The sequence below is a fragment of the Neopelma chrysocephalum genome, unplaced genomic scaffold, assembly GCF_003984885.1.
Source record: "Neopelma chrysocephalum unplaced genomic scaffold, ASM398488v2 Primary Assembly neopelma1_75, whole genome shotgun sequence".
Lineage (NCBI taxonomy): Eukaryota > Metazoa > Chordata > Aves > Passeriformes > Pipridae > Neopelma > Neopelma chrysocephalum.
This window is the reverse complement of record NW_020897736.1, coordinates 5,156,526-5,178,441: the sequence shown is the minus strand read 5'-3', so window position 1 is coordinate 5,178,441 and position 21,916 is coordinate 5,156,526. Positions and strand designations below refer to the sequence as shown.

The following is a 21,916-nucleotide window of genomic DNA, read 5'->3' as shown; positions in this document are numbered from 1 at the left end:
ACTGACTTTTGTATACAACACAGTACACGTTCATGTAAACTAAAGATGTCTTTTTAAAAACAGTGTCCTTCTGAAACAGGAATGTTGTTACAGCTGTTAAACACTGCAATAGGAAACAGAAGGCTAAAGTCAACTGTCTTAACTTTCCTTCAAAGCATGATCACTTTCATAAAATACCTTTCAGCTTACTTTGCCAGAAAACAGACTGGAAACAGGTACTGCAAGGAAACTGTAGCAGCAACACACTGGTGAGCTTGAACTTATCTGTAACTCTTGTTTTAACATTCTGCAACTGTGTTACCAGACACCATCCTTTGAATTTATGCTTAGAACAAGGGGAAAAAAAAAAATCCAGGAATACATCTATAACAAGAAGAAACTTAAGGTACTAAATGAAGAAAGGGCTAACATCATCATTTCATCAATCATTAGGGCAGAATTTGACAGTTTTAAAAAAATAACACAATTTCTCTGACTACAATACACTTATTTGGCATAGGACTAGGGCAAAGTTTAGTTTTAATAAATAAACCTGACTTAGAAAGTTAGCACATGATTGTACTCTCCTCTTCGGTTACTGTTCCACACATTGCACAACACTGCTGGATGTTTTTAGCAATGTGTTTTCGTAGGAGTGCTTACAGCTTAGGCAAATGCCCCAGTGTTCTTATATTGACTGCCCACCTGGAGCCGACTTATTCCCCACTTAATAAAGCTGCACTTACAAGACTGACGACACTTAGTACTTGAGAAAGTTGACTTGGTGGCTCCCAGGCAAATAAAAAAAGTGTTGTGTAAGCACAAATTTGGACACTGGACAACACTACGAGCAAGATGGTATCAGCGGCTCGGTCGCCCTTGCTCACATGAGTCTTGCAAAAGAGTTTGCTCTGAGCGACTGAAGCTGCCGCAGCATCGGCTGCCACGCTCACCGTGCACCTCCCAGGCGAGCGAGGGTGAGCTGCAGCACCAAACAGCAAACGTGCTCCTACAGCGTGGGGACCTGCAGGGAGCGCAGGGGGGCCCGGCAGCTCCCTCATCCCGCACCCCTGGTGGACAGCCCCGAGCCCCGGCCCCTCCGCCCCCCCCGGCCCCGGGGCCCGTACCCGCCGCAGGGCCTCCTTGGCCCGGGCCAGGTGACCGCGCAGGGCCCTCCCGCGCAGCTCCTGGAGGCTCTCGAAGTACTCATCGTCGCAGCGGCGGTCGGCGGCGAACAGCGCGTCCAGCACCACGCGGCCGCCGCAGAGCTCCAGGGCCCAGCCCAGGTACAGCTCCAGCGCCCGGCACAGCTCCTGCAGCTCGGCCTCGCCCGGCGCGGCGCCGCCGGGGAACAGCACGGCCCAGAGCCCGCCCGCGGCCGCGCCGGGCAGCGCGGGGGGCAGCGCGGGGAAGGCGGGTTCGAGGCGCGGGCACAGGGCCGACAGCTGCCGGTGGACGCCGCGCAGGGCCGGCGCCGAGAACAGCCCGGCCCAGCTCTGCGGGGCCTGCGCCGCCGCCTCCGCCCGGCCGTGGCAGGTCACGGCGAACGCGCCCTCCGCGCCGTTCCAGCCCACGAGGAAGCGAAGTCGCGGCGGCGGCTGGGGCTCGGCAAAGGCGGTGTCGCGCACGGCCACCCACCCCTCGAGGCTGTCAGGCTGCGGCTCCATCGCGACAGCGGCGACAGCGCCCGCACGGGCCCGGAGCGAAACAGAAACCGGCCGCGGGCGGGGCGGGGCCGCGCGCCGCGTCAGCGGCGGCTCGCGCGCCCATTGGCGGACGGGGCAGGGGGCGGGGCCGTGACGCCTGAGGGGCGGGGCCGGGGCGGCCTCCACAGCGGGAGTGGGAAATAGACGGGAAAAGGAGCGGGAGGGGCGGCTCCGGGAAAGGTCGTTCTTCGTGGAATCTTGGAATGGTTTGGGTTGGAAGGGGAGCTTGAAGATCGCCTCGTTCCAACCCCCATGCCGTGGGCAACCTTCAGCTAGATGAGGTCGCTCAGAGCCCCATCCAACCTGGCCTTGAACACCTCCAGGGATGGGGCATTCAATACTTCACTGGGCAACCTGTGCCAGTGCCTCACAACCTTCACCCTCAGTGAAGGAATCACTCAGTGAATCTCTTCCTAGTATCTGATCTAAGCCTACTCTCAATTTGAAGCCATTCCCCCTTGTCTTCTGTGATTCTGTTAGGACAAGAGGGCACAGTCTTAAGCTGTGCCAGGGGAGGTTTAGGTTAGACATTAGGAAGAAGTTCTTTAGAGAGAGTAATTGGAGATTGGAATGGGCTGCCCAGGGAGGTGGTAGAGTCACCATCCCTGGAGGTATTTAAGAAGAGACTGGATGTGGCACTTAGTGCCATGGTCTAGTTGACAAGGTGTTGCTGGTCATAGGTTGGACTCAGTGTAACTCAGAGGTCTTTTCCACCCTAATTGATTCTGTGATTCTTGTCCTGTCACTACATGGTCTTGTAAATAGTCTTGCCCTATTGTTCCTGTAAGTTCTTCCTTCAGGTACTGGAAGGGAAAATTTTTGTGAAATAAGCAGCTATTTCTGTGAGAAGCAGCAGGCAGGAAGCAAGGGACACACAGTCCTTTGGGAAGGAGCAGCATCCCCAGGTTTGTGCCACTACCTGAGGGAGAGCTCCGGCTGTGGGTGGTTCTCCTCCTGCCCAGGATTCCTGTGGTCTCTGAGAAACTCCATGAGTCCTTGTCGTGTCTGAAGGCAGGTGAAATCCAACGCTCCTTCCCCACAATGCCCTGTGCCCATTTGCCCTGACATCCAACTCAGCCCTGAGGTTGCCACACTTTGTATAAATACCACCCAAACACTGACTCAGGGGCTGCTGAGGAGAGCAGAGTGTTTATATGTTGCCTCTCCCTTATTCAGGCCCTGTGTGCAAGGCTGAATGCAATTCATGGTGCACAGAATGTTATGTTCCAGTTTTTGGCAGCGAAGCTGACACCTCTAATTTTTCAATAAATTAAGGCCTGCAAGATAGTATAGTGTAATACAAAGAAAAAATAAGTTCTCATTTGAAAAATTAATAAGATGTCAGACAGCATAAATGTTAACATTTCAGCAGAGGCTGCATCATTTATGTGAAAACATCTCTGCTCTGATCTTACAGATGATAGAGGCGCTGTTAGCGGTAATGAGATCGTGCCTACATGGGCAATTAACTTGTGATTCCTTATCAAACAGCAAACAATGGCACTACTAGGAATGTGAGACAATGACACCAAGTTTAATTGGAAAAGGAGGAAAAAGCAGAGCTGTGACAAGATTCAATATATGTTTCCCCTTGTGCTGTCTCCTGAGCCCAAGACATATATAATGCAATGTTCTCAAACGTGCTTAAAAACCTCCTGCCAGCAAGGCTGGCTTGGTAGCGTGTTCACAAGCAACAGACTGTGTGTGGGTTTGAGCAGATACACGAAGCTCAAGTGCTACAGCAATCAATAATCAGTGCTAATACACAGCCTGGTTTTTATCATATGGACCTCTACTCAGTGTAGACTGGAGGGATATGTTCCCATGAAAACCCACTGACCACTTTCTTCACTATAATTAGCTTTCCAGAGGTCTGGCATACACATAGGGTGGAAATATATGTGTACGTATAACAACCATATGCAGCAGTATGATTTCTGTTTTTTTCCTAAATTCTGAATTTTAATATTTCTTTCTAATATATGATCATGATTCCAACTCAATCCCATAGTAAAGCTTCTGCTAATTTAATAGAGAGTACTTTGCCAGTAAGTGTTTGCAGAGAACAGAACAGACACTTCCATGTAGTTGTGCAGCAATGCTGTAAGCATGTGTCCAGCCACGTGAGTTAGTTTGTGCTGGATGCAGGTTCTGTGTATCCCACACCTGATAGTCTGCCTAACACCCCAGCCTTGGAAATCACACCCAGAGGCAATGACTGCACTCTGCAGGGTTTATTAATACCACCTCCGAAAGTGAGAGGGTGCTCTGGCTTTAGTAAGGGCTCTCTATAACCATTCTAAGTACTTCAGATCCAGGAATCAACCTTCAGAGCCTTTTCTTGGTGTATGACATTCATCCTGGTGACACTCAAGTAGCACACTGCTGAAGGACAGCCGGGGCACATCTATATTTGTGCCATTGCTCATTGTTGGCATGTCCCTATCGGAGCAAAGAGGCAGGCTAGGGTTACTGCAATGCATCTTCCAACTGCACTCATAGGAAAGTGGCAAGGAATTGCTTTCGTGTGAATTAATTTTTACTAGGGGAAATAGAAGTGAACTTTGATGCCATCTGAGCTATCAGAAGAATTTATGACGTCTTAAGATAGAAGGCAAGTTTTTAGGTAGTAACATTCTTTGTTATATATTTACAATAATTGACGGTCATGGACTTAAATATGCTTCGTGTAATTGTATCTGTGCCTGTAAACTGAGCAAACACTGAGCAATCATCTGAAAATCTTATTTAGGCAGCAGGGTTCCAGACAAACTTAATTATGCTCATTTTCTTTTATTTTATTTCATTTTGGTAGGAAAAACACATGTTAATTCACTTTTCTAATTAGTAGTAGCTTCTAAAGCAAGTCTTACTGTTATAATTATGGTGGGAAAAGTCTTTGCGGGAGCCAGACAACTTTTTCTGGTATGTGTCAAGACCTTTTCTCTGTTTAACATGTTAGAATTTGCATGATTTATTTTATTGCCTTTAGCATAAATGGTATTTCTGCCTAACTTCTGTGTTTTTGTCTATAGTGGGATATTGCTATAGCTGTAGACTCCACACCTGTGTCTGCAGTGCCAGAATATAAATGGTGAACTTCTATGTGGGTTTTCTTACAGATCTGTAAGGCTGGACTGAGTCAGGAATATAAAAACAGAGAGTGCAAAGTTTCTCAGTATTTTTCACTAGTTCAAGAAGTTGTTTTCTAGTAAGTGTTGATAGTAAGTTTCTGACTGTGTTGACTTTGTTAGCTAAGTAATCCTCAGGAAAATTAGTAAAATATTGATGAAATAAATTTGAGGTAATAGCAACTACTCAAAACTACAAAGACCATAAAAAGTAGTTTGAAAGCAAACTTGTGTGAAAGCTTATCCAAAAGCTCTGATGACACTGATGTCTGTCTGATCTTTTGACTTTTTTTTTTCCCGAAAAAAAGTGGTTTAAAGTTTTCATATGCTTCACTTATCTAGGACTAGATGTAACTACAGGTTCATTAATATTCAGCTGAAATCTTTCCACTCTTCTGCTTGTGGTAGTAAACTGCTAAAAAACTGATCTGAGTAGTTTTGTAGCCATGATTTCATTCATGCTGGCGAGCAGTGGAAAGCTGTGGGAAGGTTTCAGCTCTGATAGAGCTGACTCCGTACTGGCATTATTTCATTGCTGTTGTTAATACAGGCTGGTTGGAAAGAGTGGGCTTGGAGAGTCAGCATTAAAATTGCCTTTGCACCTTTAATGTTGTCCCACGTGCATCTGGGATATGCTTTATCATACAGCTTTGTATGTCGCCTCCACATGCTCTTTTCACACATCCCTCATTGCACAGAATGGACAAAATGTGCAAGGTCCACGTCAGAGCAGACATCTCTCAACTCACAGGTCAATGACCTGCCTTGCTCCCTAGTTATTATGTGCTTTATAATGGAGATCATCATTGATCTTTTTTCTGAGCTTCTTTTATGTTAAAATATATATTTTTCACAGCACCTGAGAACTGTGAACTAAACAGGATTTTTCAAGGTATTTTCTAGTGTGTTATGTGGCATCACTGGTCACAAGAGGGGACGATCTACATTATGCCTGACTGACAGTTCAGAAAACACTCTTGACAGCAGCTGAAGGGTGAGCAGACTTCAAACCAGGCCATTTCCAATTGCACAGAACAGCACTAATTGTGCCTGAAGCACAGCTGTAGCATTGAGCTCAGGACAGGGCTGGTCCATAGTTTAGAAATCAGGCATGAGGGTAACAGATGAGCCACTCAGAAAACAGGATGCACACCAGAGACAGCTCTTTGCTGTGCTTTGCACAGAGGTGAGAAAAAAACAAGCCTCCCATGGCTTCCCTTCAGAAGCTTCACTCGGGAGGTGAAGCTACTGGCTGTGGTCTTTCCCATGCCTACCTCCAGGACCTGGGCAGTCCTCAGCCAAATCTATTCCATCTACATATTTTTAAGCAAGAAAAACTCATGCTTTATATCTAAGTATGTAGCTAAAGATCTTTCTTATCTTTTACAAGATTGAGACTCGACATCTCAAAAGCCTTGCTGAGGATACCAATGTCATCCAGATCTGGCAGCACAAGAAAATATGAAACTAGTAGCCAGTCACATGGCCATTCGGCTTCCCCACCAGTCCCAGAGTCTGGTGAGACTGAGTCTGAAGGTTTGATATTTTATCACATGGATCTTTATGGATCAAAGGAGAGGTTTGATATCTTTCCTGAAGAGCTGTCTGGCCGAGAAGACAGATCTCTGGGGGATACAAGAAGAGAATCTGTATTGAGTAGTGAAAAAGCTCAGTGCTCACAAGAAATTGGCTATGACATGGAAAAGGAGGTTGCAGAGCTGGCTAAGATGTATGGACTTGATGAGGATAGAGAAAAAGAGCTTGAGCTTCTTGGAGGACGTGCGGAGATGGAGAGCAGATGGCCACCTGCTCGCACAAAAAAAGCAGGATCACAAGGCTCCACATATAACACATCAAAAAGCAGCACTTCAGTGAAAGATCAAAGTCAAAGCACAAAGCAACAAGGACTTCCTTGTCAGGCTTCTCAAGATGAAGATCAGAGCAAAGCCAGAGCAGGTGATGAGGTTGAGAGCAACATATGGTCCAGAGAGGGGCTTAGCAGTGGTGGCATGTCAGATGAGTGGAACAGTCAGGCTGTCAGTGAGGAGCAGGAGGAGGAGGAAGAGGAGGAAGTGGCGAATGTTTTTTGTTCTACCTGCAAGATACCAATCCGAGCTTTTGACAAACTATTTGGTGAGCACAAGGATCATGAGGTGACTCAACTGCCCAATGCCTTGGAAAGTGAAAAGGTGAGAGTAATACAGGTGTACTGGGGTGCCTCTAAACCAGTGTTCAGACATAATAAGAATCACACTGGCTGTTTTGTAGGAAGAGATTCATAAAAACATGTGCAAGCTAGAAGAACAGATTGCTCAGATGGAAAATGTTGCCAGTCATTTGGAGGAAATCTTCCTCACTGTAGAGGTAAGGCATTTTTTCTTGGGCTAACTTTATGGTACTGGTGTTAAACAATTTTGACAGTCATATTGACACTCATAGTGTTCAGTTGTTGATGAAGTGAGTAATTATAGTAACAGAGCACAGAGTTATCTTGGGGTTTGCCTAGATTGAAGTACTCAGGAAAACTAATCCTAATGAATTCTTATGTGGACTAATAAAACCATATTTAGCATTTGCACAGAAATTTGCATTCAGAAATAAAGTGCCCCCCCCCAGGTTATCTTAGTTTCAAATGGCCAAAGACCTGTGATCTAACTAGTCCATCCTGAGTGCACCCCTTATGTTCCCTCGGTTTCATTCACAGAAGTGTCAGATACAGGCAAACCCCTGGACCAGCTGCATCAAGCTGATGACTTCAAGGGTTGTGCTCCTGCTTGGCTGCTGTCAGCTTGGCCCCAGGGGAAGGGGGTCAGCTGGCAGCAAGTCAAACTGAAGCAATGACTCAAGGCACCTATGGTCTCTTTTCTGCTCCATGTGGCACAGGAGGACATTGGTGCCCGAGCAGTGGGTGGCTGCTGGCAATAAAGCCTTGCCTGCTCCTTAAATCTTCCTTCCTAATGCTTTCTCCAGCAGTGAGCATCAGCATTAGCTGCTCAGCTCCCCCAGCACAAATCCATGGATCCCACTGGGTTGCCATGGTTTCTCTCATGGAAGGATGTGCTTGTTGGTGGAAACGCTCGTGAGATTATGGCTAGGATATAACCTAGTTGTGCTCCCTGGGCTTAGGTTGCCTTGCATCTTACTTTTTTTTATAACTTCTGTTGCTCTTATGTCTGGAACAAAATCCAACATTCTTTTGTGCCTCAGTGGAGTGAAGGATCAGAATGCATTCCCCTAAAATGCAAATTAGTCAAATTCCATCTTCTGTGTACTGGCACTGTGTCCTGGCTTTGTGAATTAAATCATGACGTTGCCTCCCTGGTAAGGAGAATTTTAAGCAGACTTGGAGTTTTCTCTGGATGACCTATGGATCAGGCTTGATGCCAAGGTACAAACCCCCAAATGCCTTGCAGGAAAATTTTGGGAGGCAGGAGCAGAACTTTGAGGCGCATTACAACGATGCAGTACAAGTGCTTGCTCAGAAGTACGAAGAACAGCTGGAAGCACTGGGGGAAGAGAAGAGGCAGAAGCTGGAAGCTCTCTATGAGCAGCTGGTCAGTTCTGGGAAACTTCTTGACACCTGCAAGGAACTGACAGACAAAACCCATGAACTTTTCCTGGAAAATGACAAAGCTGAATTTATGAAGGTAAAGAGCTTTAAGTGTTAAGGCCCATTATAAGTGCTTTTTGCTGCTTGCAAGTAGTCCCCAGCCGGGAAGTCCCAAGTGGCTTTATTCTGTAGAGCATTTGTGGTGCTCAGTCCATGTTGCTGTCAGTGCTCCAGGTTCTTGCCATGGCGGCATCAACTTAGTAGGGCAACACGACTGGGGCAAAATGCAGAAGCAGAAGTTTGTAATTTGGATGCTCATTGATTTGTGAGTCACACTGGGGTTCAGAGGGAAGATATCTCCCTAGAATGCTTATCTTAGGAAACTCTGGAAGCACTTAGTGTTCATTGCCTCTTGCAGGCTCAGCTCTCTTGCTCTATTCTGGGCTCACAGCAGGCAGGCTGATGCAATCACTTTGGAGAATGTTTCTTTTTCTTCCTCATTTTTTTGGAAAGTTCAGCTGAACAGGAGACTCCAAACTAAATACATCAGGAGCTCCTGCAAAGTGATGGATGCATCTCTCTCTTGAGATGGTGTCAAGAAGTTATTTTGCTTTGGCAGGTAGAAAAATAATTGGGGAAAAAAAGAGAATTTTCACTGCTGATGAGTGATTGCTCTAACCTGAGCTGTCTTGTGACTCAGGTGGATGGGAGCATTTCTGTAGCACAGCCACAGTAACTTATGAACAAACTAATCTTCTAAACACCTCCAGTCTGCTCCAGTGGATCAGTTCGCTGTGGCACTCCAACCTGCTGAGTTCTTCACATGAGCTGACTTTTCCCATTCCTTTGAATCCCTGGAATAACCTTACTTTCTCCTTAGCTTGTAAACAGTTTTACATCACCCCTAAGAACCATTATTCACCAAGAAGTGAATACCTGTTGGTCACGAGCTCTCAGCTGCTTAGGTTTCTCCAGGGACTGTACATCTGTCTTCCAGCTACATGCACTGCTCGTATTCCCTCTGGTGCAGATAATTTCACTCAGTTCTTTTCCCCAGCTGTTTTTGAGTTTTGTTTGTGAAGAATCTGTTGGCACTTCAGACAACTTAGGAAGGAATCAGCCTAGAGTCTAGTTGGGAGACACTGGTCGCTGCCTGATATTGCACTTTATTCTACTGTAAATTGAGCCAAGATCTGTCCTTTTGAATGGACAGTTAGACATGACTTCGTTCTCAGATCTGGGTGGTAGCCAATTATGTCACTCCAAAGGCTGCATTTGGGGCAATTTATGTAAGACAGGTCAACAGCATGATGTAGTCTGACTCTGGACTTTTCCATCTTTAACACTCTCTCTCTCTTTTTCTACAGGCAGCAGTAACCATGGTTGACAGGTAGTATCACAGTCTGCGATTTTGTATCACCTTTTTTCCTGTTAAATGGACTGGTTATTGGAGGCACTTGCATGTTCTGGACTTTTTTCAGGCACACAAATGTTGTCTAGGCCACTAGAGCTATTGAAATATTTAGTATTTTTGTTTTAAACTGCATCAGGAAAAGTTGCTCTAAGAAGTATAACAGTCAAAACTAGTTTATATCCAATTTCAGGAAACCCAAAAGGAGAGTTAGAGCCTCTGTTAAATCACTGTTTTCATCTTAGTCATAAGGAACTAATTTCACTGACTGAGAAACAGGATTGCTAAAGATCTTGAAAGAAATGCTCTGGATACAAATGGGACTAAAACTGAGCTCCCTAAATAGATTAGTAACAGGCTTATTCATGCATCAATATAGCAGGGTAGAAAGTCAAGCTGTGGGAACTCAAAACAAATACTGAAAGATCTTGGAGCAGTTGGAAGAAGTCTTAAGGCACATTAAACCAATTGCAAAACACTCACTTCTTTTAATTGACTGTAATTGTTAATGAAAACACAGAGAAAAGATACCCCTTTTTTTCAAATTTACGTCACCTAGAGCCATAAGGTCCTGAATTAGTAGGTGTTGTAAATTCAAAATAATGAAAATTATGGAGCTACTAGATTACCTTGCACAGAGAAGTTGGGGAAATCTCACTCCCCTGCTCAGTGGGAGTGCAGTGTGCAGCAGCCAGCTCACTCATGAGGGGGCACACAAAGGAGGTCCCTCGGTCCCATCAGCATCCAGCTCTGTTTGGCATCTTGGAGCACTGGTCCAATGTATCTCCAAGCAACGGGCATGGGGGCCTGAGCTTTGTACAACTATGAAAACAAAATTTTAATGAAATACATGTTAATTTGCAGTGTGTTGTTCTTTTTCTCTTACAAATAGGTATTTCCAACACTTAATTTCCAATTAGAAATATATTTTTTTCTCCTGCAACTACAGGTTGGAAGAATTCTTAAAGCAAGAAGTGAATTTAGAGCTTTCAACACTGCCAGACTTTGAAGAGCGGGCCATAGATTTCTCTGAAGTTGAACAACTAATGAACTCCATTAATGCTATTCCAGGTACTCTTCCTATCTGATCATTATTTCAGACCTATTTACATTTAATTAAGGATATGTTTTAAACAGAAATCCATTACTTCTTTTAAAGGAGAACAGCAAAGGCAGGATTAGCTTCTCCCTAGTTTTCATTCTAGGGTTTGTTTTTTTGTTTGTTTGCATCTATATATAGAGACACTGGCAGATATTTTTGGATATTATTTTTTTCATTTGTTTTCAGTATAAAATTACCAGAACTGCTAAGTTTGGCCTTCTCTGCTTTTGCTGGATGATTTCCTAGAAGACTGACAAAGATTATCCCCTTCTATTGAGGGGTCAGGCATGCTCAGTTGGTGATAATGTGTCTTACCACGTAGTTGCTTGAAAGAAAGAGAGGAACATCAGACTGCTTTAAATAACCTGCACAGCTTCTCTTGATAACCAGGTTTCAGTGCCTTGTTCCTCTGCTATTTAGCAAATTTTTTTTCTATTAACAGGAAACAGAGCAAAACACGGTTTTAATTTAAGTTCTAATAACTGAAAAAAAAATTAAAATCTTTTCTGGGGCATCACAAATGGTCAGAAAGAGCAGTTTTTATGCACAAATACAGTGTTTTCTTTAAAGTAAAACAGCATTTGTTACTTGTTTGCTTGTGCTGCTGACGCCCTGTTGTACAGCTCTTCCCCCATCCCCTCCGGAGGCTCCAAGCCCCGGAGGGTCACAGCAGTGGAGGCTTGGCAGATGTTGCTCACTGGTGAATCCCAGCCCCCAGAGCAGGGGAGGTCGAGTTTACAGAGAAGGGGTAGGCTGAGGCTTATTTATTTTGTTGTTTTCATTTTGATTTGGAGCAAGACTAGTTCTCACACACCAGTGACCTGATTATTATCTGCAACTGTTTACGGAATCAGCTCCTGACTTTTGTCCATGTGGGAGGAATATGACCCCATTCAGTGCCAAGGCTTTGTGCAAACACCTTTGTGAGAGGAGAGGGACAACATATTGTGCTTATACATTCAAAAACTGACCTGTTTTCCCCTCTGCAGCTCCTTGTGCCCCTGTGATCAATCCCCAGGCTCCAAATGCAGCAACTGGCACCTCACTGAAAGTTTGCTGGAGCCTCTTCTCAGATGACACTGTGGAGGGATATCAACTGTGCTATAAACCAGTGAGCAACGAGAGGCACAGTGATGAGCAGGCAGGTAAGGAGGCCTGGACCCAAGGGGGCAAAACCAGCTGGTTCCAAAGTACTTCTGGACTTAATGTGCCAACCAGTGCACTTTCTGTGCCCTCTCTTTGTCACCAAAACTGTCATATCTGCCACCACATTTCCTTCTGGCTTTGTCCCTCTTCCCCTGCCAGGTCTGCCATGCTGCTGGCTGCAGCAGGACCCATCACAGGAGCAAAGACAGGACGGGGCAGCAGCAGGGATAGCAGGAATGGGAAGGGGACAATGGATGGAGTCAGGTTTCAACAGTAGCATTTCCTTTCCTGGAGGGTGGGCACTGAACTGAGCACACACGTGCTGCATCCAGCGCAAAGCACAGTATTTTTAGAGACCAAATCATCATATTATCGGCACACCCACTGAAATCCCCTTAGTGATTTTACAGTTTATCTCAGTGCTAATAATAGGCTGTAACTCCCTATGATGCACATGCACAAAAAAAATAAGAACCACAGAACCATCCTAAAATGTCCCACTCTTGTGACAAAGCTGCTTTTGCTAATAAGATTCTTGCAGAACCTGCAAAAGTGGAAGCCAGTAGAGGTACTGCTGGTTAGTTCAGAAAGAAAAGCATAACCTATGCAAATTTTCTAAGATGAGGAATGAGAAATGGGTAATAAAATAGCTTCAGCTCTTGTCCCTCCGCTAGGATGAGCTGAGCAGTATCCCTGCAGTAGGAACATGCAGGGTCTTTTTAGAAAAAAAAATTAGTGACAGGTGGGTGATCTTTCTTTCTGGATTTTGGGTTCTGAGTGATGTAGCTTCTTCAGAAGCTGATGTGTTATCTGATTTATGCCTCTTTAGAGGAAGGTGTGCTGAAACTGCCTGACAGCTAATCAAAGGGTGTGGAACACAAGGAGCTCTCTTGAACTCAGCACACTAAACAACATGCCTCAAGTCCACTATTTGAGGCAGCTTTGGGGAAGAGTGGGTAACTGTGTAAAAAAGCACTGTAAATGCTTTGTTGTTTTCGTTTCAGAGCATACCCTGAAAGTCAAAGAAACATACTGCACCATTACTAATCTGTTGCCGAATACACAGTATGAATTTTGGGCTAGTGCTTTCAATGCTTCTGGTATCAGTCCACCAAGTGAAAGAGCAGTTTATGTGACAGGTAAAAATATTTTATTCATATGACCATGGGACCTTCTTAGTGAAATTCAGTCATCTCTGAATTTTATGCCAGTAATGCTTTTTGGGCACTTTGTTTCTTCTGATGTAAGCCTACTGACTGCATGGGAATTCCCTGCGTTTACTTGGACACCTATCAGGCCAGTTGTCCCTGTTTTAGAGTTGAAGAAAGAGAAGCAGAAAGACAAAATAATTTATTTAAATGCAAGGATGTAGGCCACCTGCCAATAAGGCTCAAGTCTCCCAGTTCTGCCAGATGGATGTCAGCTCTCCTTTTATTGGCCTATCGGTATTTTGTAGATTCACATTGCTATGCTGTTCTTTGTAACAGCAGTTCATTCAAACACATTGTGTGAAATCCTGACATCAGATCGAGCAAACCAGAGTAAGACCTTCAAGTACTGGTTCCAGATGTGTTTGACATCTTAGAGAAGAGACGCATCTTTATGACAAAGATAAAACTATTGACAGAAAGAAAACTGTTGTGTAATTATTCTCTATGTTACTTCTCTATGTAATTCTCTTGGGACCTTTATAGTCCAAATAAAGTATTTAAATGCTATTGTTAATTGCCCTGCCTGCTCTTTATTGTCCATTGGGAAGCAGGTTTCTTTAACCATATAGTATTAGTAAACAACTTTGTTCTATTTTTTTAAGTCTTCAAAGCACGTTTGTTGCAAACATCTTCAAGCAACAACTTAGAATTGTTCTTTTGCCTACCTTTTAGCTCCTTCACCACCTATCATAAAGACTAAAAAGATCCGAAGCTGTGAAAATGCAGCACTGGTGTGCTGGGAATCTGGAGACATTAACCCTGTCGATTCCTACATGGTTGAATTGTACAAGCTGACAGATGAAGAAAACGACGATATTATTACTGAGTGAGTTACTGGTTTTTTGAGTCCCATGACCCTTTTGTGAATTTACCTTTATAAACATTCCTCTTAGTAAAATTAATTGTATAAATGTTAATAAAGAATTACTATACGGGAATGAACATTGGTATGGGAATAGAGCAGAAGCACCTGCACCTGGCACAGACTTGCAGGTCTCTTGGCCCTGCCACTGTACAAGATAGAGTGTTGATGGGTTACAAAAGAACCTGATCATATAATTTCTTCTTTGTTGTTCAGAAAAATAATCTCAAGGGCCTACCTTTGTTTTCTACCCTATAATTTTCCATGGATTTATTTTCTGTAGATCTATTGTTGGGATTCCTAACTGCGAAGTCCTAATTCACCTCCAACCAACACAAAGGTATCACATCTGTGTTAGAGCCCAAAACCTAGGTGGCTCCAGTGAAAGAAGTGAACCTGTCCTGATACACACCACAGGTACTGTACAGCTCAGAACAACTCCAGCAGCTTATTGTTGCATCTATTATCTCAACAGAAAGATTCCTGCTGGTTTCAATAGCCTCTGGATCAGGTTTTAATCTCTTACCTCTAATTACACACCTGGTAACCTTTGAGGAATAAAAAAGCAACTTTTTGTAACAATAAGTGCATTGCTTTAGGTCTGTAATTTAAAAAATATCTCTGTCCAGTACATTTGATACTTGAAAGTTACTAATTTCTAAACATTTTAAAAGACAGTATCAACCCAATGTCCCCAGATATTGCCAGCTTGCCAAGTACTGACACACCAATGAGGAAAGTTGTAGTGTGATTTTACGTTACTTCAGAGATTTCCTTGTAATGATGCTACTGTTGGAAAGTATGGCTGAGACAGCACTTTCCAGAGTCATTTGGGTACGCAAAATCTTCCTCTGTATTCATTAGAATGTCTCCAGCTTGGCTGGGGAAGCTCCAAGGGGTGGTTCTTTTTATTTATCAGGAAAAAGGCAGTCCAGCTTTCAGCTGGAAGCTTTGCTTTTGGCAACTGACACAGCATTAACAGCTGCTCCCAGTGCCACACTGGGCAAGGATTAACCTACCCCCAAAGGGAAGTTGGAAGCCCTTTCCCCTCCCAAACATCTAATTAAAGCTCATTTTGATGACTTGGAGGCACACACCTGTTTTCACCTTCATCAATGCTGAAATGACTCTGCAACTTCACTAGTTTGTCTCAAACCTCCCACATCACTCAGATGTATTCACACCTTGCTCTTACCTTCTCTGAGAGATTTGCAAATTGCATTTATTCAGCAAGCTGACCACACAGCCATTAACTGAAAGGTTATGTTTCACTAAAACCTACACATCAGTGACACCACAGAAAAGAAATCCTCATCCTCAAATCCCTAGAGAGGAAGACTGTCATTATGTTACCATCATTTGTGTGTATTTCAACTGCTTAAATATTTGAAATTGCCCATTCTGTTTGCACAGCATGTGTTTGTTTTCAGCAGCACATGCCTGTAATTGCCCTGCAATTGTTTGTATTGTATTTGCATTGAAGTAACTTGCAGTTTGATTATAATGATTTCATTTGGGATTAGCATGGGGAGATTTATCTTCTCTGAGTCTACATTATGCAAACAGCTGATGCAAATTGATCTGTCAACTGCAAGAACTCACCTCCAACATCGTGAATGACCTTTGGTCCTTTCTGGGGTGGATACACAAGCACCAACTACACAGCAGCTGTGACGGACGGGGCTGCTCATCCCAGTGCAGTGTCAGACCGGTTTTGGGAAGTCTCCGCAGGGGGAAAGGCAGAAGCACTTTTACCCTGGGCTGGGCTTACCTCTCTGAGGGCTGATCTGACAAGGGATCCCTTATCTTCAAACTTTGCCCTGCATTTATGTGGAAGAGTGAAGCCATGGAGAGGCCTTTAAGCCCCCTTTCTCCTTTCAATGATTAAAACCAGATCACTTCAGCTCTGAGGAAAATCACTTGAAACCGAACAGTCCATGGCATCTTTGAATAGCCACTTCCTGTGCAATGCCTGCTGCTTTGAGCCCTGGTAGGGTTCAAAACCAGGTTAAGCCCCTTGCTTTTCACAAGGCTCAAACTAAACATTGTTAAGATGTAAAACACCAATTATTAGAAAAACTTCAAATAGACAATCTTGTCCTCTCAGTGTCAGCCACAGATTCCTTCCAGCGCACTGGTAAATCTTTTTTGCGGATCCAGAAAAACATTTCACCACACCCTTGCTGCAAATCCTAATGCTATAAGAAGTTTCTGGAGTTATCCTCAGGCATTTTCTCTTGCAGGCACCTGCTTCTATCTTAATGAGGACACAGCCCATCCTTTACTGGCAATCCTAGATGATGGATTTACAATTTCATGCGATGAACTGGAAAACCCAGAGTGTGATCTGCCCGTCTATGATAACAGTTTTACAAGGTATACTGAAGCACTTCAGTTTGGGTTTTTTAACAGATGCCAGGAAATGCCTAATGGGGCTTTCAGCAGCTCTCATTAATTTTGTGAGCTGAAATCTCTCTCTCTAGCTGCTCTTTGGAACTTAAGCACCACTTGGAAGTTAATGCAAATTCTTAAAGAGGATTACAGATGCAATAGCCACAATTACATACAAATCTGCTTACAAGTTTGCCACATTGAGCTAAATTTTTTAAGTGCCCCCAAAAAAATGCTAAGGAAAGGAGAGGGATCTGAAAACTTAACTCTTGCTGAAAGACATAACTGATACTATTTGGACTGACAGATTTTACTTTCAAAAAAGAATTAGGCCCTTTGCCATTGAACTGAGAGATTAAGCTTGCCAAAAGGCATGCTACCAGTCAAAACCACAGAAACAGCACATAACTAGGACAGGCATCCGCAGACACAGGATAATAGAAGTCCACAACTTAGTTCCTCCATGGAAATGCAATGTTACTAGAGAGCTCAGTAGAAAAGAGTCAGGAAAACGATCATTCTCTTCATTAAAGTCATCATGATAAGCTTAAATGGGATTTCATCTCACTTCCACAGAGTGCTTTTATGTTTCATGGAAACAGCCAGAGCTGGCACTTATGTCATTCTAAGGCTGAGGTTTTGGTACCACTGTGAACTTTCAGAAGTCTCTTTCATGCTAAGATACAGCTCTCATTACTATGGTCATTTTTGTTCACAGATTTTTACCCATCCATTTTGCATCATTCCTTTTCCTTCTCAAGCTGTAGCAGCACAGTCTCTACAAGTCCTGATTTCAGCAGCCTTTAAGCTATTCCCAAGACATCTATGTGCACTTGCAGTGAACTGTACACTTGCCTTTAAGCAACTGCTGCTGCAGTGGCAGAGCAATGCTATCGTGCTGCATGTGCCCATCCTTACACACCAGGCCCTCTAAATGCTGAATGCAGCTCTTTTTCAGCATTACCTAGAGGCAGGAGAGTTGTGTGTGCCAGCAACATCCTTTGACTTTGTAACTTAAAACTTTAGACCCTACAACAGTAACATATTGGTTGTGTGTGTTTCAAACTTGCTGTCCCCTGTGATGACAACAGCTAACACACCATGTACTTTTCCAGAAAAAAGCTGAGGTGTAGTCTTACAGGATTCATGTTGTCCTCTTAAGTCAAGTTAGGGTGTTTCGGAAGCTTTTACCACGGGTTATTTTGCCCAACATCCTGGCTTCAGAACTTGTGCTTTTGCAGACTTGCATCTTCCAAGCACCCATTTCCTTTGACTCCAAGACTGTACGAGTAAATCAATCTGAAGGGTCTCTCTGTGGTACATTGTCTTTGTCTTTCCTACACATCTTTTAAAAGAGTTATCTTCTACATGGTTCCTATCATACATGCTAGGAGCCACAGTCCACTGTTAAAAACTTTTCCTGGCCCAGGTACCCAGTTCTCCTACCTCATTCAATTCTTCCTGATCTCTTCAAATACAATGTAGGAAGGTCTCCTCCTCCCCAGTTGCTCCAGAATTTCATGCTGTTACAGTGCTCAGTTCCTAAATGGTGAGTGACATTTAAAGCCCTGGGCTGTTTGGGAAGAAAATACAAGATATGTAGACTTTCTCCCCTGCTATACTGAGGTTTGCCATAACACTCTCTTTTCTAGCAAGTAATAGCTTTCCTAGAAGACCCAGTCATTACAGGATGCTGTTCTGAAAGTGCCCAGGGCACTCATTTATATAAAGCTACCCACAGGTAAAAACAAGTGCCACAAAGGAACCTGCAGGTTGTGTGTCAGTTCCTCAGCATGGGGAATTTGCTGTAGTAAAAAATCCACACTGCACTGCCAAGGAGACAGCAAAAGTGGCTCTTGTTTATTGATCTGTAATGTTCAGGTGTATACATACCTGAACACTATAAAGAGCACTAGAGAGACCCTGCTAAAGCACATAATCCTGTCTGTCTCCCACAGGTGTATTGCGATCCTGGGCAGTCTGATCCCATTTCCAGGAAAGCATTACTGGGAGGTAGAAGTTGAGGAAGATACAGAGTACAGAACTGGCGTGGCTTTTGAGAACACTCCGAGACATGGTCACCTAGGGGCAAACAACTCATCCTGGTGCATGAGGCATATCATCACACCATCAAGGTAAGGCTGTGGAGGCTGCAGGTCTCCTACAGGAACACCTCCCACATGTACATCTGCAGGCAGAACAGGAGAGATTTCATATCAGCCCAGATCAAACACTTAACGAGGGGCCTCTGACATTCGATCAGTGGCACTGTGAACTGTTCTTGGCAGGATTCTGGAACTTTAAGTAAATCCTCCTGCATAATGACATTCTCACATTGAAACAGGCAGTCTCAGGAAAAAATCTGAATAAAACTGGAGTTTCAGAATTTAGCTGTAAAGGTTACCAAAATGCCAGTGGGAAGACAGAGATAACCCAAGTTACCCAGAAACTGTGTATCTCGCTAAACCCAGTTGTACCCAACTGGTTTTGATGTAGGTCATACCTGCCTGCAGAAATGCCAGCTCCCCTCATGCCTCAGTTGCACTGCCGGACACTATTACACTAGCATCATTGCCTTTGACTCTCTTGAGTGATCTGGGCACCCTATGAAGCATCCAGGAGCAAGAAAACAGTCCCATCCCCAGGCACGCCCAAGCATTGCCTACTGCCTGCCTGGATGGCTCAGTGTTCAGCCAGCCAGAGGTGCCAGTGTGCTGCTGGGTCCCCCTGAATAGGGAGATGGGACAGCACCCTGCACTCAGCAAATGGCAAGGATTGAATAGCAGGGGCCCAAATCTGCCTGTCCTCTGCCTGCCGGTACAGGGAACCTTTAGATGCATTCAGTTGGCTGGAGCCCTCACTCCTCCCCAGCACCCGCCTGCTCTGGGCTGCCCAGCAGGGCAGCAGCTGCACAGCCAGTCCTCAGCAGTGCCAGCATCTGCCTTCCACACAGCAGGAAATGCTGCTTCTAATGAGGAAAGCCAAACCCACCACAGCAAATGAAACACTGCAGGCAGGCTAATTGGATTTCCTTGCTACTTTGAGCGAAGAGGTACTTGAGGTTTGTTGTCATTCTTCTGGAGCAATAAGCACGGACTCCAGAGAAAAGGAAGCTGGGCCATTGCTCAGCTTGTACCCACTTCTGCAGGGAAATTGTCTCAGGTTTGAGCAATGTGGGTGGAAGAGGTGGGTAGTGAATGAGGTGGCCCTTAGAAAATGCCAGATAACTCATTCAGCTGAATAAATCTTCTCATTTCTGCTCAGAAAGGCACATCTCCTATATCTTTTTGTTTGCTAGAGCTAGAGAGAGCTGTTTGAGTAACTGTTAGGGGACCTCAGCATCACTTAGTGACTACATGGGGAGGGTTACCCTCATGACAAAGCTGTTTATGTGCAGAGCACCTTCCTGGCCTCCAATAATCCACAGTACAGAAATCACAATCACTCTGTAGTAAATGAACATGAAGACTGAAATTTCCCCATGAACACAGGCTGAGCAGGGAGGTCCTGTAGGAAAAGCAGCCAAAAACATAATTTAGAGAGTGGGTTTTGACAAACGATGTCCAACAGCCTGGAGGATGCTTGGCCATGCTGTGCATCAGGCAGCCTCTGCCCCAGGGACTACAGTCCCTTGCTGCTGCTGTGAAGGTGGGCGTGAGCAGTTCTGTAACACTGGCAGGAAAGAGGGCTCAGCACCACAGGCCCTCAGGGAGCAAGTGGGCAGCATGGAAGCGCCTGGAAGGGCAGGACTGAGTCACCTCACCACCCCCTCCATGGCAGGGCCCACAGCTTCCCAGGGGCAAGTCTTAGGAGATGATAATGGTCTTTCTGGGGCAAACCCAACTGGCCTAAAAGAGCACAGCTCCTTCATGGAGAAAGGGACAAATTCAAGCTAAACCTAGGGGCAAGAGCGCACCCTTCGATTTATGGGACACCCACGCTGTCCTCTGAGGCATGGAAAAAGCCCAGAAAGTTCCATCTTATGCTCTGACCTTGTCCATTCACAGCCAGACTGGGATCTGAAACAAGCTTAGGCAGGTCCAAGAGCTGCAGCATACAGCTGTGTGGAAGCACAGGGACACTCCCTTGGCAAACACAGCCACTGCTCAGCAGCGTGGATGGGACTGGGCAGTAACCACAGGGCATGCAGGAGGGACAGGACTGTGAATTGGGAAGTATACCCTGGAACACATGTGTGCTTCCCTTTGAGAGCAGCCAGGGTGCCCTCAGGTCTTTTGTGTTTCTTGCCTACAGGCACAAGTATGAGTTCCTGCACAGCGGGATGACACCAGACATCAGAATTACTATTCCCCCTACACGGATTGGCATCCTGCTGGACTACGAGAACTGCAGACTGTCATTTTTCAATGCAGATATTGCCCAGCACCTTTACACATTCAACTCACGCTTCCAGCATTTTGTCCACCCCTGCTTTGCTTTGGAAACACCTGGTATCTTACGGATACGTACTGGAATTACAACGCCTCCATGGACTGCCCTCCCATAACCTGTGTTTTGCAGCTACCACACCTACATCTGCCCTAAGCAATGCCCTCTTTTAGCATCAATTGCTCCATCACACTCCCTGTAAACCAGCTGTTTCCCAAGAAGAGCAAAGCAACCCTGACCCAGATCAACTGCCAGGCCTGAGCCCTTACGAGTTACATCCTCTTAGGAAGGATCTTAGCAGAAAGCCACTATGGTCACAAGATCCATCAGCATCCTAGAATTCTCCACTTAGAAATAGAGACCATCCTTCTCAGAGGTGACACTGTCATCATGCAGCAGTGGCAGCTGGATCATTTGGGTGATCACTTAGGTGACCCCAATACCCACCTGATGCCCAGGGAACTTCCCAGTTCCAGAGCAATCATTAATTCTACTCCTGAGGCTGCTGAAGAGCCAAACAGTCAAAGAAAAACAAAAACAGCAAAAGGCATGAACAGTGTACAGCTGCTAGAGCTGAAAACACTCCAACCATGAAGCTGATCTCACAATCAAGTTTTCTTGTTGCTACATGAAGTCTGTGACACGAGATAATCAAATACGCCTCCCCTGTGTGTGAACTGTTAGCGCCTACATACCCAGTGAGGCTTTCTGAAATACCCAAGCATGCACTACAGTCTCAAATATAAGACACTTTTACAGAATGCCCACGTTTCTCATTCACTCATCCAGGGAAAAACCAAAAAAAACAGATAGGCTTTTTGCAGTGCTCCATTACCCTTAAAGAGAAACCAAAAGCATCATTTTTAGCTGTTTCTTTTTAGCTATGCTCATCTCCACTTGGGTGTAACCTCCCTCCACCCTCACAGATCTGTTCCCCCCCTGAGCACTGAGGAATTCTCACCCCAGTGCTGTGCCCTTGAAGCTTTGGGTATCCATGGGGCTGGAAGGACTCTGGCCCAGCACTCAGTTGAGATGTCC

The 21,916-nt window shown here is 44.9% G+C and overlaps 2 protein-coding genes across 5 annotated transcripts in view; one reads left to right on the top strand and one right to left on the bottom strand.

Moving 5' to 3' along the window:
* The window catches only part of WHAMM (WAS protein homolog associated with actin, golgi membranes and microtubules), a 30,819-nt gene extending 12,784 nt beyond the window's left edge, over nucleotides 1-18,035 (bottom strand). Inside the window, exons 1-4 of one of the 2 annotated variants that reach the window (XM_027688158.1) lie at nucleotides 17,936-18,035; nucleotides 11,851-11,958; nucleotides 11,195-11,311; nucleotides 10,407-10,599 (exon numbers count right to left, since the gene is read on the bottom strand). In XM_027688158.1, coding sequence (XP_027543959.1) covers nucleotides 10,407-10,481 — 75 coding nt within the window. In that variant the 5' untranslated portion in view covers nucleotides 10,482-10,599; nucleotides 11,195-11,311; nucleotides 11,851-11,958; nucleotides 17,936-18,035. Of the gene's footprint in view, nucleotides 1-1,106; nucleotides 1,647-10,406; nucleotides 10,600-11,194; nucleotides 11,312-11,850; nucleotides 11,959-17,935 lie in introns of those variants that run through there. The other variant, XM_027688157.1, reaches the window with a different exon arrangement.
* Nucleotides 4,136-21,639, top strand: FSD2 (fibronectin type III and SPRY domain containing 2). 3 transcript variants are annotated; one of them, XM_027688161.1, is made up of 13 exons: nucleotides 4,136-4,299; nucleotides 6,207-7,005; nucleotides 7,085-7,180; nucleotides 8,230-8,463; nucleotides 9,734-9,756; nucleotides 10,727-10,848; nucleotides 11,869-12,024; nucleotides 13,030-13,164; nucleotides 13,909-14,062; nucleotides 14,382-14,515; nucleotides 16,342-16,474; nucleotides 18,448-18,624; nucleotides 20,744-21,639. In XM_027688161.1, exons 2-13 carry the CDS (start codon nucleotides 6,247-6,249, stop codon nucleotides 20,994-20,996), a joined length of 2,376 nt encoding a protein of 791 aa, XP_027543962.1. In that variant the 5' UTR covers nucleotides 4,136-4,299; nucleotides 6,207-6,246; the 3' UTR covers nucleotides 20,997-21,639. The 3 variants fall into 3 exon arrangements, with proteins under 3 accessions (XP_027543962.1, XP_027543961.1, XP_027543960.1); XM_027688160.1 differs by having other exon boundaries at nucleotides 4,136-4,311; XM_027688159.1 differs by having other exon boundaries at nucleotides 4,136-4,610.
* The last annotated feature ends 277 nt before the right edge of the window (nucleotides 21,640-21,916 follow it).